General features: G+C 45.3%; 2 protein-coding genes across 14 annotated transcripts in view; both read right to left on the bottom strand.

The window, feature by feature from the left end:
* LOC123506347 overlaps window positions 1–20,000 on the bottom strand; it is a 313,494-nt gene that overhangs the window by 230,094 nt on the left and 63,400 nt on the right. The window lies entirely within an intron of this gene.
* Window positions 11,457–12,575, bottom strand: LOC123506153 (neurofilament medium polypeptide-like). Its single transcript, XM_045258069.1, has one exon. The coding sequence runs from the start codon at window positions 12,573–12,575 to the stop codon at window positions 11,457–11,459; it is 1,119 nt and encodes a 372-aa protein (XP_045114004.1).

The raw sequence follows: 20,000 nt of genomic DNA, 5'->3' as shown, positions 1-20,000 counted from the left end.
TGTAAGAGACCATTATCCCGTTTCCCTTAAACAAAGCTCCCTTCAAGTTTAAGCTTCTCTATTCTTATCTACTCTTATCTTTCCCTGAAGAGTCTTAAAACTTTCCTCTACTTGGCTTCGGTCACATTCTTTTTAAGTCCATCACTCCTCAAAGTTACAAGTTTGATGGAGTCCCCAAGACGAGAGGGAGGCAAGCTGGGACGGGAGACACGCGACGCCACCCCCTTCACACCCACCTCCCTGTATCCTGGAACGTCACTCACTCCCTCACCATCCCAGACAACGCTTTACTTAAAACTCAGACTTCCTCCACTTCCAGCATCCTTTCACTGCCTTCCAAGCCATGAATCCCTCGTCTAGGATCCCTCTCTCTCTGGAAGCACTTATGTCAATTTCTTTTCCCATTTCAGATACATATGCATTCACTCTTTTCGCTGTCCCAGCACTCTAGACTCACACGTTAAACATTCCCTGACATCTTCCTTCCTAGACACGAAATTCTAAATGCACATCACATTCTCAACATCCACTTCAGTATCACAACCGCAAACATCACATCCAACACTCTTCACACTACCCACATCACACTGTATCCTTTTACCATTTCTAACACAGCCTCCTTTCCTTGTAGGCCTCCAGTGACACCACAAGAAACGGAACACTCTAAGCAGTTCAGCCGAGAAGAAAAGCCTCCCTCTTCCCGTTTGGCTGAGATCCATTCACTACTTGATCCCGTGTTTGGTGACGGCACCCACAGCCAGACCTCGCCCTCCTCCCGGGGAATGGAAGAAAAGGTCTAAAGGAGAATGGGAAGATAGAGCTTTAGACTGGAGAGAGAGAGAGAGAGAGAGAGAGAGAGAGAGAGAGAGAGAGAGAGAGAGAGAGAGAGAGAGAGAGAGAGAGAGAGAGAGAGAGAGAGAGAGAGAGAGAGAGAGAGAGAGAGAGAGAGAGAGAGAGAGAGAGAGAGAGAGAGAGAGAGAGAGAGAGAGAGAGAGAGAGAGAGAGAGAGAGAGAGAGAGAGAGAGAGAGAGAGAGAGAGAGAGAGAGAGAGAGAGAGAGAGAGAGAGAGAGAGAGAGAGAGAGAGAGAGAGAGAGAGAGAGAGAGAGAGAGAGAGAGAGAGAGAGAGAGAGAGAGAGAGAGAGAGAGAGAGAGAGAGAGAGAGAGAGAGAGAGAGAGAGAGAGAGAGAGAGAGAGAGAGAGAGAGAGAGAGAGAGAGAGAGAGAGAGAGAGAGAGAGAGAGAGAGAGAGAGAGAGAGAGAGAGAGAGAGAGAGAGAGAGAGAGAGAGAGAGAGAGAGAGAGAGAGAGAGTGAGGCCATCAATCAGCAGCTACGAGTGATAGAGGGAATATCTACGTGGATGATCTTCCAGCTCGCTGGCAAGTGACATTCGCGCCGGAGAAGACACAGGCAATGGTTGTCTCTCGGTCCCCAGCCGCCATGGCAGCAATGGCAGGAAAGTTGTCTTTGGCGCTGCTGCCTCCCACTCCAAGATGACGTCAAGATACTTGGAGTGGAGGTGGATCGAGGGCTGAGGTTTGACAGCCATGTCAAATCCATTGCCAAGAAAGCCTCTCACAGGATCTCCGCTCTCAGAAGGATCGCCAGTTTCCTCGACAGGAAGGGGAGACTGCTGCTGTACAAGGCACAGGTGCGGCCCCACCTTGAGTACGCAGCTCTCTCCTGGATGTCCTGTGCCGCCACACACAGAAGGAGACTGGACAGCATCCAACGCCGCGCCATACGGCTAGTAGATGCTGCAATACCACCTCACCCAGAGCCTGAGCGTCCCCTTGATTCACTGGAACACCGCAGAGATGTGGCGGCGATCGTAGTGTTCCATAAGGCACAGGTGCAAAGAGTGCCACATCTGGCAGGGCTGCGTCATCCTCTGAGAGTCACCGCACGGAGCACGAGAACGGTGCTCAATGGTGGTGACGCCGTAGAGGTGCCGCGATCCCACGGGTGTCAGCATCAACGCACCTTCGCAGGACGCGTCTCCAGGATGTGGAACTTGTTCACGGCCGCGGTGCCTCACGTCCAGGAGATGAACACACACAGTGTCAAACTGATGGCACATAAGTGGAGACAGACACTGCCAACTCCTCTGACACTCTTTGTGACGTGACACTCAGAGTGCAGAGAGAGTGAAAAGAACAGTGCTCCATTTACATGCTGACCATCTTGTATATTATCTATTTTTAAGTCTTGTAAATATTGTAGAGAAATAGATTGTAGTACCCTTTAGAATAGGTAGCACACGACAGTGCGCCTTTGGGTACATGAGAGAGAGAGAGAGAGAGAGAGAGAGAGAGAGAGAGAGAGAGAGAGAGAGAGAGAGAGAGAGAGAGAGAGAGAGAGAGAGAGAGAGAGAGAGAGAGAGAGAGAGAGAGAGAGAGAGAGAGAGAGAGAGAGAGAGAGAGAGAGAGAGAGAGAGAGAGAGAGAGAGAGAGAGAGAGAGAGAGAGAGAGAGAGAGAGAGAGAGAGAGAGAGAGAGAGAGAGAGAGAGAGAGAGAGAGAGAGAGAGAGAGAGAGAGAGAGAGAGAGAGAGAGAGAGAGAGAGAGAGAGAGAGAGAGAGAGAGAGAGAGAGAGAGAGAGAGAGAGAGAGAGAGAGAGAGAGAGAGAGAGAGAGAGAGAGAGAGAGAGAGAGAGAGAGAGAGAGAGAGAGAGAGAGAGAGAGAGAGAGAGAGAGAGAGAGAGAGAGAGAGAGAGAGAGAGAGAGAGAGAGAGAGAGAGAGAGAGAGAGAGAGAGAGAGAGAGAGAGAGAGAGAGAGAGAGAGAGAGAGAGAGAGAGAGAGAGAGAGAGAGAGAGAGAGAGAGAGAGAGAGAGAGAGAGAGAGAGAGAGAGAGAGAGAGAGAGAGAGAGAGAGAGAGAGAGAGAGAGAGAGAGAGAGAGAGAGAGAGAGAGAGAGAGAGAGAGAGAGAGAGAGAGAGAGAGAGAGAGAGAGAGAGAGAGAGAGAGAGAGAGAGAGAGAGAGAGAGAGAGAGAGAGAGAGAGAGAGAGAGAGAGAGAGAGAGAGAGAGAGAGAGAGAGAGAGAGAGAGAGAGAGAGAGAGAGAGAGAGAGAGAGAGAGAGAGAGAGAGAGAGAGAGAGAGAGAGAGAGAGAGAGAGAGAGAGAGAGAGAGAGAGAGAGAGAGAGAGAGAGAGAGAGAGAGAGAGAGAGAGAGAGAGAGAGAGAGAGAGAGAGAGAAAACACCTGAGAACACGGCTAACCATCTCTGCCGCCTTTCAAAAGAGTCGTGGTAAGAGAGCCAAGTGCTTCTGAATACGGCTTTGGCACCGCACACTGGAGGCGACAATTTCCCAGCCTTCCGACACATCCTCGCTGCCTGCCACGGGACCGATGCCTCGCCTATACTTGCTCCCTGCCACAGCTGCTTCACTCCCCATAACATTTGCGTTTTAAATTAATGGAATACTACGCATGATTTCACGAGTAATAAAGACAAGACGATATCTATTTTGCACCACGAATTACAATGTGGATTTTGTTGTGTCGTCCGTGAAATAAATCATTGCTAAAATACGCGGAATTTGGTGATGGAAGCTGGTTATTTCCACACAACTATTGCACAACTATTGCATTTATTCTTTAGTATTTCGTACATGACTTTTCAAAGCCCTTCAATACTGAGACGCATTTTTATCTTGATTTTTGGATGTGATTAGATGATTTTATTGAAATTAGAAAGGGTCTATAGAGGTCAGAAGATTAATGGCCAGAGTCTTCGCTATTTTAATCCCCACACAAGTTTCTGAAGCTGTAAAAATCACTAAATAGTAAACGGAATGAATATGAAAACTGAAGAGATGAAGGCCAGTATTCTGAAACGCTTTGCTCTCTCACCATCACTGCTTTCCATAGCCTCCAATTGAAGATACACGGGTTTTTAAGAGTATTTTCTATGGTTCTAGTGATGGAATGGCAAGTCACACTGGAAAAAAGGCAAGAGGCGTATATATATGGCAGTTCTTGCTTACAAAGAAATTGATAAGTGATCTGCATGCGTGTATATGTGTACGTATATATGTTTTGTAAACCTGTTGTGTTCCTGCGGTGAATTCATACAGCAACGTTAAAAAATAGACCATAAACACACACACACACACACACACACACACACGGATCAGGAAATATTTGAAATGAGGTTGATGCAGCCGCGGGAACTTGGACGTAGATAAGAATGAATTTAATTTGCCAGACTTGTCGACTCCTGCGGCGCCTTGAGAGAGTGATGTGTCTTGGCGGCCATTACTCATCCTGACACCCATCCAGACTCGGCGAAACTTGGAGGGTGGTACAGAGAGAGAGAGAGAGAGAGAGAGAGAGAGAGAGAGAGAGAGAGAGAGAGAGAGAGAGACAGAGACACAGAGACAGAGATAGAGACAGACAGACAGACAGACAGAGGCAGAGAGAGTCATACACATAAACACACAAACACAAATAAAACACGCAAAAATACGAACAAAACAAAACAAAATGAAAATATGGAAAAACGAAATAAAAAACAAAGGCCTATCGCGGAAATAGGCCGAAGTGGTAATGGGTTTTGTTGCTTTTGGCTTTTGTGAACAATTTAGCGATAATCTGACCATTAGAGTTGGCAACGCAATCTAACTTGTGGCAGAACTTAACCAACCTTTGTGTGTGTGTGTGTGTGTGTGTGTGTGTGTGTGTGTGTGTGTGTGTGTGTGTGTGTGTGTGTGTGTATGTCTTATTTTACTAGCCCCACATAGCCTCTTCTTTCCTATATTGCTGTGCTTCTGCTGCTAATCACATCCCTCATTCCTCGTTGCAGCAAAGTGAAGGTTATTACACTTGGTAAACACACACAAGGGTTTCCGAGCCAGATTTCCGGGTTTCTCAATTCCTTGTTCTTGCTTAAATTTCACTCTTCTCCCTTCTTCGTTTCCTTTTACTCACTTCTCTTTCTCTTCCTTCTCTAGTTTCTCAATTTTCTCCTTACCTTGTTACCGTCTTCATTTCTCTCTTCTTCCTTCTCATACTTCCCTCCCTTTCACTTCACTTTCAGGTTTCCTCCTCTTTTTCCTTCCTTTTCTTTAGTTTCATATCACGGTTTCTTTCTCCTCTTCTTCCTTCACTGTTATTTTTCCTTCCTTCCCCTTTGTTGCTCTTCCTTCACATCCTGTCTCCCCCCTTCTATCTTATCTTCCTCTATTCCTATCTCCGTTATTCTCTTCTTTTCCTGTTCCTTCCTGTTCCTGTTCCTTCATTTTCTGTTTTCCTTCTCCTCCTCCTTTTCTTAAACTTCCTTCATATTCCTTCTTCTTCCTTCCTTCCTCCTTCATATCCATTCTTCCTTCTCTTCCTTTCCTTTTCCCTCTCCTTTACCTTCCGTCTTCTTTCTCTTCCTCCTCCTACCTCTTCCTTCACATCCAGTCTTCCTTGTCTATCTCTTCCTCTTTCTACAGTACTCAGCTGATTTAGAGACTTGATATTCCTCAGTACCGTAGAGAAATGATTACATGAAATTCTATACATTCTTAAAATCTTTCAACAATGTTCGTTTCATCATATTCCTCGTTATAGGGATACCAAAAGTCTTGCTTCAGGTTTTAGTGACATGTTTTCATCACTAACTTGAGTTTTCGTATATTATGGAAATTACCTTTGTCTACAACTGTTTCAGGGTAAATATGTGTATGATGTCTCTTATTCAAGCTATGATCTATACAGTAAAAGGGATCTATGGTGAAATTAAAGGACTTAATTGATATAGCCTTAACCTAATCTGAACCTAAATGAAACCTCTATTAAAAAGGTCGATACTGATACAAAACCATCGCATTTTTTTTTTCTTTTACACCACCTTTTTTTGGGAGGGGGGCAGAAAATTGACGGGGGTTTATTTTTAGTCTTTGCTTGCTACCCTTCGTACGTGAAAACAAAAGATTGACAAAGACTAAAAATAAAAACAGGTTAGTATCCCATAAACCTTGCAAACACACACACACACACACACACACACACACAGAGAGAGAGAGAGAGAGAGAGAGAGAGAGAGAGAGAGAGAGAGAGAGAAAACCGCGTGACCTTGAGGGGAGTGCGGGGAAGTTTATCTCTTGTTGAGCTGGACAATGGTGTGTGCGCCGCCATATTTACTGCGCCTCGGATCCGCTCAGCCTCGGCACTGTGACTTATGGATCCTAAACCTGCTAACCCTTGTCTGGGGGACGCTGGCTGGGTAGGAGTTAAAACATAGAAGAAATATAACAAGTAAATGAATAAATAAAAATAGAAGTTACCTGTATTTTGATGTCTTTGATTGTCTTGTTTTTAATGCTTATGTTAGGCATACATTTTTAACCCCTTCACTACCATGACGCGTTTCCATATTCATTCTGTTTACTATTTGGTGATTTTATACAGCTTCAGAAACTTATGTGGGGGATTAAAATAGCGAAGACTGTGGCCATTAATCTTCTGACCTCTATAGACTCTTCCTAATGTCAATAAAATGGTCTAGTCGTACAGAAATCTCAAAGTAAAAATGTGTTCCAGTATTGAAGGGGTTAAGAAGATTAATTTTTACGTTGCTGGGTTATTGTGCTTAGTGTTTATAATATCCCTGTTGCTAATTTTAATCTTCATGGATCTGGAAGGAATTTGAAAAAAAAAAAAATGTCAGCATTATTTTTATTTGAAGATTTTCTGTTTATACTATTTTTATTTTCTGATGGTCGTTTTGCTTCTCATGAAATTTAGAGGTTTAACTACATTTTCTTTACTTTTTCTACATTTTCCTTTACTATTGTTCCCGGTTACTCTTTCACACATCCCTAATTTAATGCAGTAGTTTCAACTCTCTCGCTTACATTCTTACTTAACTGTCTACTACTGTTTGACCTTCCTTTCTTCTTTCTCTTTAATGCCTGACCTTCCTTCTTTCTCTTTACTAACTGACCTTCCTCCTTCCTTTCTCTTTATTACCTGACCTTCCTTCTTCCTTTCTCTTTACTGTTACCTGACCTTCCTTCCTCCTTTTTTTAACTACCTGACCTTTCTTCCTCCTTTCTTCTTAACTACTGCTTGATCTTCCTTCTTTTTCTTAGCCTGACCTTCCTTCATCCTTTCTCTGTCCGAGCCTCTATTTTTACCTTTTCTCGTCTGAATCACTACATCAACAGACCTCCCTCACTCACCACTCACCGCTCCTTGACCCCACGCCGCCGGGACACCTCGAAAAAGCAGCCCCGCACTCTGCCTCACCAACGGGAACCTGACTCTTTTATTTTTTTATTATTTATACCGTGTGGGTTTTTCACGGGAATTTATGGGCTAAAGGGGATACTTTTTAGGGTACCTCCTATCTCAAAGCCCACCCGCTAGGAAACCGTTGCCCCGAATGAGGAAGTCCAACCTACACTTTGCTCGGGAAATGTGAAACGCGCCAAAATCAATCAAATTTTTTCAAGGTGGGTTAAGTGAGGTTAGGTTGAGTTATGTTAGGATAGGTTAAGTTAAGTTAGGTTAGGTAAGGTTAGGTTAGCTTGGTTATATTCAGGTTGTGTCATGTCATGTAAGTTTAGGTTAGGTTAGGTTAGGTTAGGTTAGGTTAAGTTAGGGTAAGGTAAGGTAAGATAAGGTAAGGTAAGGTAAGGTAGGGTACGGCAGGGTAGAGTAGGGTAAGGTAGCTAAGGTTAGGATAGGATAGGATAGGGTTGGTTAGGTTAGGTTAAGTTAGACTGAGTTAGGTTAGGTTGAATTAGGTTAGGTCAAGTTACGTAAAATCAGGCTAAGTTACATTAAGTTTATTTACGTAAGGTTTTTTCTCCTCAGACAAGAGCACCAAACCTTCAAATCCCACACCATTTTTTTTCCCTCTCTTTTTTTTTCGGTGCAAATTTTTCCCGGCGTGTCTGCACAGTCTTGATACGCAGCCCGGCACCACTTGCCAAACAGAAACGGACCCTTTCCCGCGAGTTTAAAGGTGCGTGATGCATGGGAGGGAGTGTGAAAGAGCATAATCTCACTACTTGCGGTCAGAGAAAGATTCCACCCGGAAAGGAGATTGCGTGGATGAAGGGGATGATAACAAAGGAGCAAGAACACGAAGGAAATGATAACAGAGAGAAGGGATTAAAGAGAAAATGGGAGAGTAATATATCACATGGAATATAAGATTGGGAAGGGAGGACATGAAAGAAAAAAAATAGTACAAGGCAATGGGATAAAAGAGAAAGAACACAAAGAAAAACGGGAAATAATAAGAAAAAGAAGTAATTAAAGAGAAAATAAGAAAGCACCACATCACACTACAGAATACGATAAGGATGGAAAAAAGGAAATAAGGAAAAAAGTACAGGACAATAGAATAAAGGGAAAAAACAAGAAAATGAGCGAAAATATCAAGATAGGAAGAAAGAGAGAGAGAGAGAGAGAGAGAGAGAGAGAGAGAGAGAGAGAGAGAGAGCGTGTGTGTATACTATAGCAGGCAACCCTCACAGCTCTCAATGGCATAGGGAGCGAAAAGAGAACCCAGTAATTAAAGCAACTGAAACCTATCCGGTGTGAGAGGGGCACTTCTGCAGGTGGCGCGGAGGGAACACTGCAAGGGACGGAGGGCAGGCGGCGCAGGCGAGGGTTGCCAGGGAAACGTGGTTGTGATTAAGAGAGAGAGAGAGAGAGAGAGAGAGAGAGAGAGAGTGTGTGTGTGTGTGTCGCTTTGTATATTTTTATGTCTTTTTCTTTATTTCTCTCTCTCTCTCTCTCTCTCTCTCTCTCTCTCTCTCTCTCTCTCTCTCTCTCTCTCTCTCATTAAGCTTTTTATGGCACATGAAGTTAATTTAGACGATTCCAAGTATTATTACACACACACACACACACACACACACACACACACACACACACACACACACACACACACACACACACACACACACACACACACACACACACGAGTGACTTTCCTAATTATATCATGTCCAAAAAGATCAGAATCCATAACTGTGTTGATTTGACTCTCATCACACTGCGAGGCTCTCTGGTGGGAAAGAGAGTCCAGTCAATTTAGAGTTTTCCCTTCGTCCTCTTCCTCTCTCGCCCCTCTTCTCTCTTCTGCGACTCCTCCCCCTCCCACCACTATCAATGTTACTTCTACCGATACTGCTACTACTACTACTACTACTACTTTTTGCCCTTTTTCACTGTATGGCTGTTGTACCTGGACTAGGGAGGAACAACACGTGTGGGCTTCTTCACTGTTGACGCATTTAACCCCTTCAATACTGGGACACATTTTTACCTTGAGATTTGTGTACGATTAGACCATTTTATTGACATTAGGAAGGGTCTATAGGGGTCAGAAGATTAATACCCAGAATCTTCATTATTTAAGTCCTTCACATGAGTTTCTGAAGCTGTATAAAATTACCAAATAGTAATCAGAATGAATATGGAAACGCGTCATGGTACTGAAAGGGTTAAGCACTGAGAAGACAGTCAACAGAGTGGTACTAGATAACAACTCAGTACTGGACACGTGTTTAAAGACTCACCACTAATTTAACCATTTCCTTCCCACAAACGATGTTACTTTTTTTTCTTTAAGTTAACAACAACAACATCAATTATCATCACCTCGTCGTGTATCATCAGGATCCCCACCATCATTAGCATTACTTTTTTTTCATTCCTCAATCAGTAAGTGGCATCAGCAAGGCGGCGTGACGTGGTAGGGGAGTTAATTTCTCATCACACAAAGCTCCACCTCGCCAGTGAAAGTCATCGCCGACCTTCTTTATTTCCCTCTTATTTCACTTATAATCACAGAGACATGGTAATGGTGACTGGAATAATTTCTCATCAGTCACTGGCGCCTCGGAATCAAGGTCTGCAGTGTTTGTGGTTGTGAGGATAAATGATTGAGTTCCACGCAGAGAAGCTAAGTCTGACTTATGGAAGGAGCGGATCGCCCTGCCTCACCCACGCTGCCCACTACTGCTTTGGTGAGGACAGTAAGAAACGTAAATTTCTTGCTCAATCCTAGCACACGCTGGGAAGACTAAAGCAGCGAAAGACTCCATGGTGGTTTGTTGTCTGTACGAAAAGTCTCATAGTGTTGTTCATAACAAAACCAGATTGTAGTAAAACACAGCTCAGCATCTCAATTCATAGGCAGGAGGGAAACAAAAAGAGAAACTAAAATTCTGGGACACCTCCACTGAGGCAACCACGTGTGTGTGTGTGTGTGTGTGTGTGTGTGTGTTTCACTGTTTGATCTGTTGCAGTCTCTGACAAGACAGCCAGACGTTACCCTATGGAACGAGCTCAGAGCTCATTATTTCCGATCTTCGGATAGGCCTGAGACCAGACACACACCACACACCGGGACAACAAGGTCACAACTCCTCGATTTACATCCCGTACCTACTCACTGCTAGGTGAACAGGGGCTACACGTGAAAGGAGACACACCCAAATATCTCCACTCGGCCGGGGAATCGAACCCCGGTCCTCTGGCTTGTGAAGCCAGCGCTTTAACCACTGAGCTACCGGGTGTGTGTGTGTGTGTGTGTGTGTGTGTGTGTGTGTGTGTGTGTGTGTGTGTGTGTGTGTGTGTGTGTGTGTGTGTCTTGGACATCCGAAACTGTCAGCTCAAATCGGATTAAATTTGGCAGGAGAGCAGGGCTGCAGCCCCACCTGGATCAAAATGAATTACATCTCGATTGCAATTTTCCAAAGGCAATTTTTAGGGGGCCAAAATTCTCAAACGAGAATGAACATTTAACTGCCGCACCAACAATTTTTAACAGAACATTCATTCCAGCCTCACTGTAAGCCCCAACACTACGTGTGGTTATGGACTCAATAGATCAGATAAGAGGTCACGATTTACCCCTAAAATCTCTCAAAAGCCATGAAACCAACTTCGATCAGTTTCATGCCTGATTCGATTCTTAACTTTTATTCACAAGAAGTAATTTGTATAAATGTGAAAGAGACTGTTTGTTGCCTTCAGTGTTCAACGTCTGCGTTCTCGTGATGAAGGATCTTTGTTTACCATTATTCCCAGTCAATGGCTTTCTTCAACCCAGATCGTGGTGAGGACCTTAGGCACACACGTGTAACTTCTATGTCAGAACTGGAAGACCATCACCAATTGCTTTAGTGTGTGCAATACTCCACCATTAAACAGGATTAGAAATAGAATGAAGCATATTTTCTTTGATGGTGAAGACAATCTCATCACTCACCGTGACGATGAACTGGTTCCCTTTAACTGATGCTATTACTGAGCATTGAGTATAAGCAGAGTAATAAATATAGCACACGTTATTACTTTGAAGTGATAATCAATGAAACTTCCACAAGAAACATGTAATTAGAGTGATACTTGTCTTACTGTCAGATTAGTCTTTTTTTCGTGTGTAAGATAATGAGTCATCAAAACTCAATAATTCCAGGTGTGTTCAAAAATTACTAACACAATGAGGTTACTCGAGGTCTCCTGCTGGAGGGACCGTCACAGACACGTCAGGGAACTGCTGCTTCAGCTCCCTGACGGTGACGCCGCGGTGGCCCACCACGTGACGCCGCTGGTGTGGCGCCACTGCCACCCGGGCCTCGATCACCTCCGCCTCGTGCAGCAGGCCCTTCAGGTGCGCCACGGCTGCGGCGACCTGCCGCGGGGGGCCGCGCACCCTGACGGTGGCGGTGACGGTGTCCTTGGGGGGCGGCACCGTCACTCGCACTCCAGCAAACTGCTGGTGGACCTGCCGGAGGGTGGCGCCGCGCGGCCCGACAATGCAGCGCCGCATGGGAGGCGCCACTGGCACCGCGGCCTCCGCTGCCTTCTCCTCCCAAGAGCAGCGCACGCTGTTGGGCGCGCGCTGCGTCCCAGACCCTTCTTGCCTCTTTCTGCGAGGCGCGGTCCCGGCCTTGGGGACACGAGGAGCCTGCTGCTTAGCGGCAGGCTTCTTCTCAGGCACGGCGGGCCGCGCGCTCTGTGTCGCGGGCCCGTTCTTCCCCTCTCTGCAAGGCGCTGCCTTAGCCTGTGGGGGACGAGGAGCCTGCTCTTCAACGGCAGGCTTCCTCTCAGGCACGGCAGGCAGCGCCTGCACCTTCCTGTGCCTTCTCTTGCTGCGGACCACTGTCCAGCCCTCCGTGGTCGCCTTCACCTCTCCTTCCTTCTCTTTCCGGTCCTTTGCTCCCTCGCTGGGCACCTCTCCCTGTACCTCTGGCTCAATCCTTTCCGAGGAGTCTACTTTGAGCTCCTCTTCATTCTCCTGGACCTCCGCGGTGTGCTCCTCGCCCTCGTCCTGCACTGCGTCAACGTGCACAATGGCGCGAGTGACACGCTCGTAGCCTTCCACGGTTTGCTCTTCCTCGTCTTTCTTCATCTCGTTACTTTCAAATATTACATTTACTTTACTTTGGTTACTTTTTGCCCTCTTGCTCTTCTTCTTCCTAGGGAAGAGGCGTCGCAAGAGGTGGAGGCAGCCGCAGCCCGCGCGCTTCTCGTCCTCCTCCATGACGGCGCTGTCTAGTGGCGCGGGCACAATGGCGTCCCAATCTTCCTGGGCGGCGCAAATTTCTCCGCCGGTGAAATCCATGGTTCAAACCACTCCTGCTATTGCTCTCACCCTCCGTGAGGTGGGCACCTCGGTGGAAAAATTATTTCTATGCAAATCAAGCAAATGAGACGAGTGCAGGTTGGAGCTGGAGTCTGGACTAACTCCAGGCTGGCTGGAAAGCCCTTTGTCACTCAACAAAACCACTACAACTACAACACTGAGTGGTAGATCAGTTTGTCTTTCTTTTCTATGTAGTGGAGATATATCTATTGCAGCAATGATAACTACTGGTGTGTGTGTGTGTGTGTGTGTGTGTTTCACTGTTTGATCTGCTGCAGTCTCTGACGAGACAGCCAGACGTTACCCTACGGAACGAGCTCAGAGCTTATTATTTCCGATCTTCGGATAGGCCTGAGACCAGGCACACACCACACACTGGGACAACAAGGTCACAACTCCTCGATTTACATCCCGTACCTACTCACTGCTAGGTGAACAGGGACTACACGTGAAAGGAGACACACCCAAATATCTCCACCCGTCCGGGAAATCGAACCTCGGTCCTCTGGCTTGTGAAGCCAGCGCTCTAACCACTGAGCTACCGTGTGTAATTCACTGTTTGATCTGCTGCAGTCTCTGACGAGACAGCCAGACGTTACCCTACGGAACGAGCTCAGAGCTCATTATTTCCGATCTTGGGATAGGCCTGAGACCAGGCACACACCACACACCGGGACAACAACGTCACAACTCCTCGATTTACATCCCGTACCTACTCACTGCTAGGTGAACAGGGGCTACACGTGAAAGGAGACACACCCAAATATCTCCACCCGTCCGGGAAATCGAACCTCGGTCCTCTGGCTTGTGAAGCCAGCGCTCTAACCACTGAGCTACCGTGTGTGTGTGTGTGTGTGTGTGTGTGTGTGTGTGTGTGTGTGTGTGTGTATCTAGAAACTGTGCCTGGATTTTATTTTTCACTTCTGAAATATGTAGTTCTTTTATTGACAATATAGAAACCTTGGTAATTTATCCCTAAAACCGAAAAAAAAAAACACTTAAACATCCATGGAATTTAAACTGGAGTTTTTGGAAAATAGCGAAGGTGCAGCGCAGAAGTACTTCAGAATATACTAATTAGTTAGGTTAGGTCAGCATGCATACTACCTCCTAAACTCACACTTGCCTCACCTCTCACACATATGGCATGCATGACATGAGGGGACGCACAGAACACACATGAGCGAGGTGAACGCGGCAGCAACACTACCACAAATGAGGACAAATTTTTGAAGCTCCCAGTGAATTCAGTCCCGCGGTCAGTGCATAACGAGGTAAACGCCACGAGTGATGAGGCAAATGTTCCCTAACACGACAAGTAATGCGAGTGTGGGAGCCCGAGGGAGACCACCACCATCACCACCACCATCGCCGCCACCACCACCGTCACTGAGGCTTATGTAGGGAACATGACACGGCATGACACGACACGGCATGAGTCCTTCTACTGACAACTCTCCTTATTACTATCAGATGATTATCCTTCAACACACGATTGCTGTTTTCTTTTGTCTTGATTCCTATTCCTATTTTTTCCTCCCACCTTCCTTCTCTTCCTCCTCCTTTTTTTTACTTTTCGTTTTACTTCCTTTCTCCTTTATTTTCTTTTTCTCCTTTCTTTCTCTACTTCTTCCTTCTTTTCCTCTTCACTTTTTTTCTTCCGTCACTTTTAGCTTTTCCATTCTTTTCTTTATTAATTCTTTTACCAGCCTTCTTCACTTCTCATCCTTCCTTCCTTCTTTCCCTTCTCCCCTGCTTTACACCTTCCTTCCTTCCCTCTTTACATCTTATTTCCTTTTTTTCATTAATTTATTCTCACAGTAAAATATTCTCTCTCTCTCTCTCTCTCTCTCTCTCTCTCTCTCTCTCTCTCTCTCTCTCTCTCTCTCTCTCTCTCTCTCTCTCTCTCTCTCTCTCTCTCTCTCTCTCTCTCTCTCTCTCTCTCTCTCTCTCTCTCTCTCTCTCTCTCTCTCTCTCTCTCTCTCTCTCTCTCTCTCTCTCTCTCTCTCTCTCTCTCTCTCTCTCTCTCTCTCTCTCTCTCTCTCTCTCTCTCTCATTACTGACCATTCATCCAGGCGTCACGAGGCGTTGGTGTCTCCTTGCCCTCGTCACCTACCTGTAGAGAAAGGAATGGTTAATGTTTATTTTTTTGTTTAGTTTTTTTGTATGCAAGAGGGAAGCTGGCCAAGGGCAAGAGAAAAAAAAAAGGCCCACTTGATTGCCAGTTCCCTAAAAGAGTCATATAGTCAGCCAAAAGTCTGGGATAAACTTTTACTAACAAACATCAGTAAGAATAGATATTTGAAAGGTGAATATACTTACAGTTAATCAGTATGTATTTTTGCTTTTTATTTCAGTGAGGATGGTCAAGGTTACAAAACACGGGAGTAGAAAGGAATAAATGTCTTGAAAACCTCCCTTAAAGGAAGTCAAGTCATAGGAAGTTGGAAATACAGACACAGGCAGGGAGTTCCAGAGTTTACCAGAGAAAGGTAAGAATGATTGAGAACACTGGTTAACTCTTGAATTAGAGAGTTGAACAGAGTAGGGGTAAGAGGAAAAAGAAAGCCTTGTGCAGCGAGGTCGCAGGAGGAGGGGAGGCATGCAGTTAGCAAGATTATATAAAGAAAAGGATAAATTTGAAGAATGATTTCCAGACTGAGGACCAATTTCTCTCTGGAGATGAAATAGTCTACGCGTGCCTTTAATCAATAATGTCTGGAAATCCATTAATGCACTTTTCTTTCTTAATCAGTAACGTGAAATACTGGTATACACACACACACACACACACACACACACACACACACACACACACACACACACACACACACACACACACACACACACACACACACACACACACACACACACACACACACACACACACACACACACACACACACACACACACACTACTACTACTACTACTACAGCCCTGATTACCTATAAAATGTGTTGACTGGATGTGAAAGCGTCAGTGGAATACTTTACCGGCATAATCTGCGATAAATATGTTTAATGCCGTCATTTTGCTACAGTGCTGGCGCTTGTCTGGGACGCTCCATATTTCACGATCCTAATATAGCTTGGTGAATTGTTAATAAAACCAAGCCCTGTCCACGCGCTCCAGCCAATGGAAAATTAAATAATAAACCACCTTGAGAAAAAAAAAAAAAAACGGCAGTGTGTAGGACGAGGCTTGCACACAGCGGGCCTCACTTGAATACATAAACCACCACAACTAGCGAGATTTTTGGGGCCATATTCTTAAACACTTCTACGTTGTTCCTTCACTGTACTTTCAAAAGGCTTTACTTGAAGGCACACGGTTTTTAAAAAATATATCTACTCTTCTACTGACAAGATTTTTACATTACTAATAGGCAAAACAGTTTCGAGAACCTGGCTGATCAATTTTAAGGACTTTCAAAATAGTCGTGGTGAGAGAGCACAGCGTTTCTGAATACCCCAAGAATACATGCTGCTCAACCATAGACAGACTGCACACACTGGCGATTTATGTTCTTACTCGAGGATTTTAACACACCACAATGATTACATCACTAAGCTACCGTGTATATTTCCCTGTCCCTTGCCCCGAGTCACCCCGTCACCCAGCCCTCGCCACCCCGCCCCTCCGCCAGCTACATGCCCCAGCAGCCACCCGCCTCACGCGTCACACAATCTCTCGGTGGATATTGGCATCTGGTGCTCGGGGTCACCTTCACCTTCTGGATGGCTGGGTCTCCGTGCTGCCTCGCCTCAACGCTGACCTTGTTACGATAATCTTTAATCCAATCCTCACGTCTATTGCTCCCATCGATAATATTACACAGTCTTGTATTTTCTTTTTACACTATGGCCTATAGCGCCTGTAGGTACACTTGAAGAGTATGTATAGGAAGCGCTGTTCAGCTTCCACCCATTAGTGGCGCAGGCAGTTTTATTTATAGTGGTACCCATATTAGGGCCCATATCACCACCCAAGTGCATGTTTGGTGTAATCCCCAAGAACCTGAGTATGAATGGTGACATGTAGGTAACTTTAAATCACTCGACAAATGGCATAGCTTCAAAGCGATTTGTGGTGGGATTCGAACCTACCCGTGGACGTCTGCCCGATCCCACGCTCACCACCTTATCCACTACACCACCGCCTCTCTCTCTCTCTCTCTCTCTCTCTCTCTCTCTCTCTTACTTAATAATCACGTAATCTCCCCAAAACCATCTCCTCTCTTGTCACATTCAATTTCCACACGTCCCATCATGTCGCCCAGCACTGCACAACACTTGCTCCCCTTCCCCAGTCATGCCACACCCCAGCACAGCCGTCCACCACGGCTCAACACACCCTGGCCACGTTACATCACAATTAGGTTCCCAAGCGCTGACTTCGCACACCTCGCCACCACCTGTCAACACTTGCTTGAATACATTATGTGACCTTAAGCACTCTCCTATCCTCCCCTCCACCGTTTCTAGGGATACAGTTTTCTTTGTCTGTCTGTCTGTCTCTCTCTCTCTCTCTCTCTCTCTCTCTCTCTCTCTCTCTCTCTCTCTCTCTCTCTCTCTCTCTCTCTCTCTCTCTCTCTCTCTCTCTTTCTAGTGCGTGTTCTTTCCTCCTTAACGTTCTTTTGTCTGTCTGTCGTCTCTCTCTCTCTCTCTCTCTCTCTCTCTCTCTCTCTCTCTCTCTCTCTCTCTCTCTCTCTCTTCCAGTGCGTGTTCTTAACGTTCTTTCTTGTGTTTCTCTAAGTTTCGTCTCTTCTTTCTCTTCTCTGGTCGACACTGCTTCTCAAATACAAAGAGTTTTAAAAAATGGATCCGATTTGAATTTCTTATAGTAGATCTCTCCAACCACGAGCTGATATTGAATGAGACTCTTGGCATCTGAAAAGTGGCGATTTGAAACTTTCCTCTCCGTCTTTTCAAGTGGTAACAGTTTTAGTCATGGTTGATTCGTGTCTGCGGAGATACAAAGATTTCAGACATGGTGTATCTCTTATCAGGTTCACTGTGTCTCTGGTTCATTCTAATATAGCAATGGGTGTTCCTTTGTTCTCCGTAAAAATACACGTTCTCTCTCTCTCTCTCTCTCTCTCTCTCTCTCTCTCTGGGAAAGCATAGAGTTCCTGATGTGTGGACTCGACATCAAGGACTGACATCAATACCCAACCTCAATGTTCTCAAGTTTGGCTACAAAGTTCCTAAGTTTCCTATCAAATGACAACGTAGATTAAGTTTCATGTCAGCACCAACAAAGAGGATAAGATAATGAGTCAACGTCAATACAGGCCATCAGTTCTACATTACCAAACAAACTCGAAATTTATACTTTTTTTTTCAGGCATTCATTCACAACATACCCTTCTCTGTTCCATAATTCCTTCATAGTAACACATCCGGTTATGTTTTGCACTATCTATTCGATTAAAAGACCCACTCCCTCCGTATTTCCTTCACGATTAACATACCCACACATTTCCTGTCTTCCCTTCACGTTTATCTTTCATGTAAAAAAAAAACACTGGTCAAGAGCAACAAAAACGGTTAAACAAAAAGGTCCACTGAGATGCCAGTCCTCGAACAGATCTACTTGTGTTTTGGAGGCAGTGTGAGACGCAGACGAGAGGAGGAGGAGGAGGAGGAGAGTGAAGCGAGACTTGAAGATAGTGATTCCCAGGCAGCCTCCCCTCGCTCCCTCAGCCGCGGTGGCCACCTGCTGTGAGATCGATACTCGAGTCACGCATCTGTTGCTCTGACCACCAGCACAGACCCACCTGAGGAGCAGTCACGGCAGAGAGAGAGAGAGAGAGAGAGAGAGAGAGAGAGAGAGAGAGAGAGAGAGAGAGAATCTTTACCCAACAAACGGAACCATAAGGACGAAAGAAGTAATATCCAAAAAGGAGGAGGAGGAAGAGGAGGAGGAGGAGGAGGAGGAGGAGGAGAAGGAGGAAGAGAAAGAAGAGGAGGAGAAAGAACAAGAGGAGGAGGAGGAGGAGGAAAAAAAGGAGGAAAAGAAAGAGTGTACTATCATCACGCTAGGGAACATTCATGCAACACACGGCGACAAGTAATACGAAGAAAAAGTCATATAAACACAAGAAAGATTAGAGGTGTCAAGTTGAGACGAAAATATAAAGTGAACATGACAGCAACACATTCGAGAACAGAAAAAAACACTTCAGACACGAACACACACACACACACACAGACAGAGAGAGAGAGAGAGAGAGAGAGAGAGAGAGAGAGAGTATTACGTGCATGTATTTAAGCAAGCAATAACTATCTCAAAATAAAGAAAACAGAAGCTACTAATCAATACATGGGAGGGTGTGGCTCTCTCTCTCTCTCTCTCTCTCTCTCTCTCTCTTTCTCATTTTCTTCTTACCATTTTTCTTTCCATTTCTTTTTAATATCCTTCGTTTATCTTTCTTTTCGTTCTTAAGTCTCTCTCTCTCTCTCTCTCTCTCTCTCTCTCTCTCTCTCTCTCTCTCTCTCTCTCTCTCTCTCTCTCTCTCTCTCTCTCTCTCTCTCTCTCTCTCTCTCTCTCTCTCTCTCTCTCTCTCTCTCTCTCTCTCTCTCTCTCTCTCTCTCTCTCTCTCTCTCTTTAAGATAAATAAAAGTGGTATTAAGAAAACTTACAAAGAACCACAAAGCCAAGATGATAAGATGCAGGTGATTTACATGTGGAATAGTGGAGCTTAGGGGAACGTGGTGGTGGTGGTGGTGGTGGTGGTGGTGGTGGTGGAAGTGGAGAGGACAAGGGTGCAGGTGGAGAGTAAAAAAATGGAAGTGATCAATCATTAGGAGGAAAATAAGAAGATTGTCTCATCCATCATAGGGTGGACTGTGAAGGTGGATTGGTGTGGTTTGATGTGGTGTGGTGTGGTGTTGTGTGGTGTGGTGTAGTGTGATTTGGTCTGGTGTGGTGTGGTTTTGTGCGGTGTGGTGTGGTGTGGTGTGGTGTGATGTGGTGTGGTTTGGTGTAGTGAGGTGAGGTGTAGTGTGGGGTAGTGTGGTGTAGTGAAGTGTGGTGTAGTGTGGTGTGGTTTGATGTGGTGTGGTGTGGTGTGAAGGAAATAATGTAGAAGCTTACGTCCCTATTCTAAAACACTTCCATGATACACTAACACTATTTCAAAAGGTTCCAGTTAATGGCACAGATGTTTTCTGAGTCTTTTAATGGTTTTGGTGTCGAATTAACGTAATTTCTGCTCTTTTAATAGGAAATGCTCTCTTCAGAACCCGACCAGTCATCTTTGTGGCCTTAGAAAATTGTCGTGGTGAGAGAGTTAAGTGTTTCTCAAGACGAACTTTAGTACAGAGTCAATCGTGTGTGTGTTTGTTTTGAAGTCTCACTTATAGGAACACAAGGAGAAGAAAGTAAATAGCAGCAGACTT

The sequence above is a fragment of the Portunus trituberculatus genome, chromosome 19, assembly GCF_017591435.1.
Source record: "Portunus trituberculatus isolate SZX2019 chromosome 19, ASM1759143v1, whole genome shotgun sequence".
Taxonomy (NCBI): Eukaryota; Metazoa; Arthropoda; class Malacostraca; order Decapoda; family Portunidae; genus Portunus; species Portunus trituberculatus.
The sequence above is the reverse complement of the archived record's forward strand: the minus strand, read 5'-3'. Positions and strand labels throughout refer to the sequence as shown.

Excerpts from the sequence above, each read along its gene's own strand:
- LOC123506153 (XM_045258069.1), bottom strand. The coding sequence starts at position 12,575 with ATGGATTTCACCGGCGGAGAAATTTGCGCCGCCCAGGAAGATTGGGAC.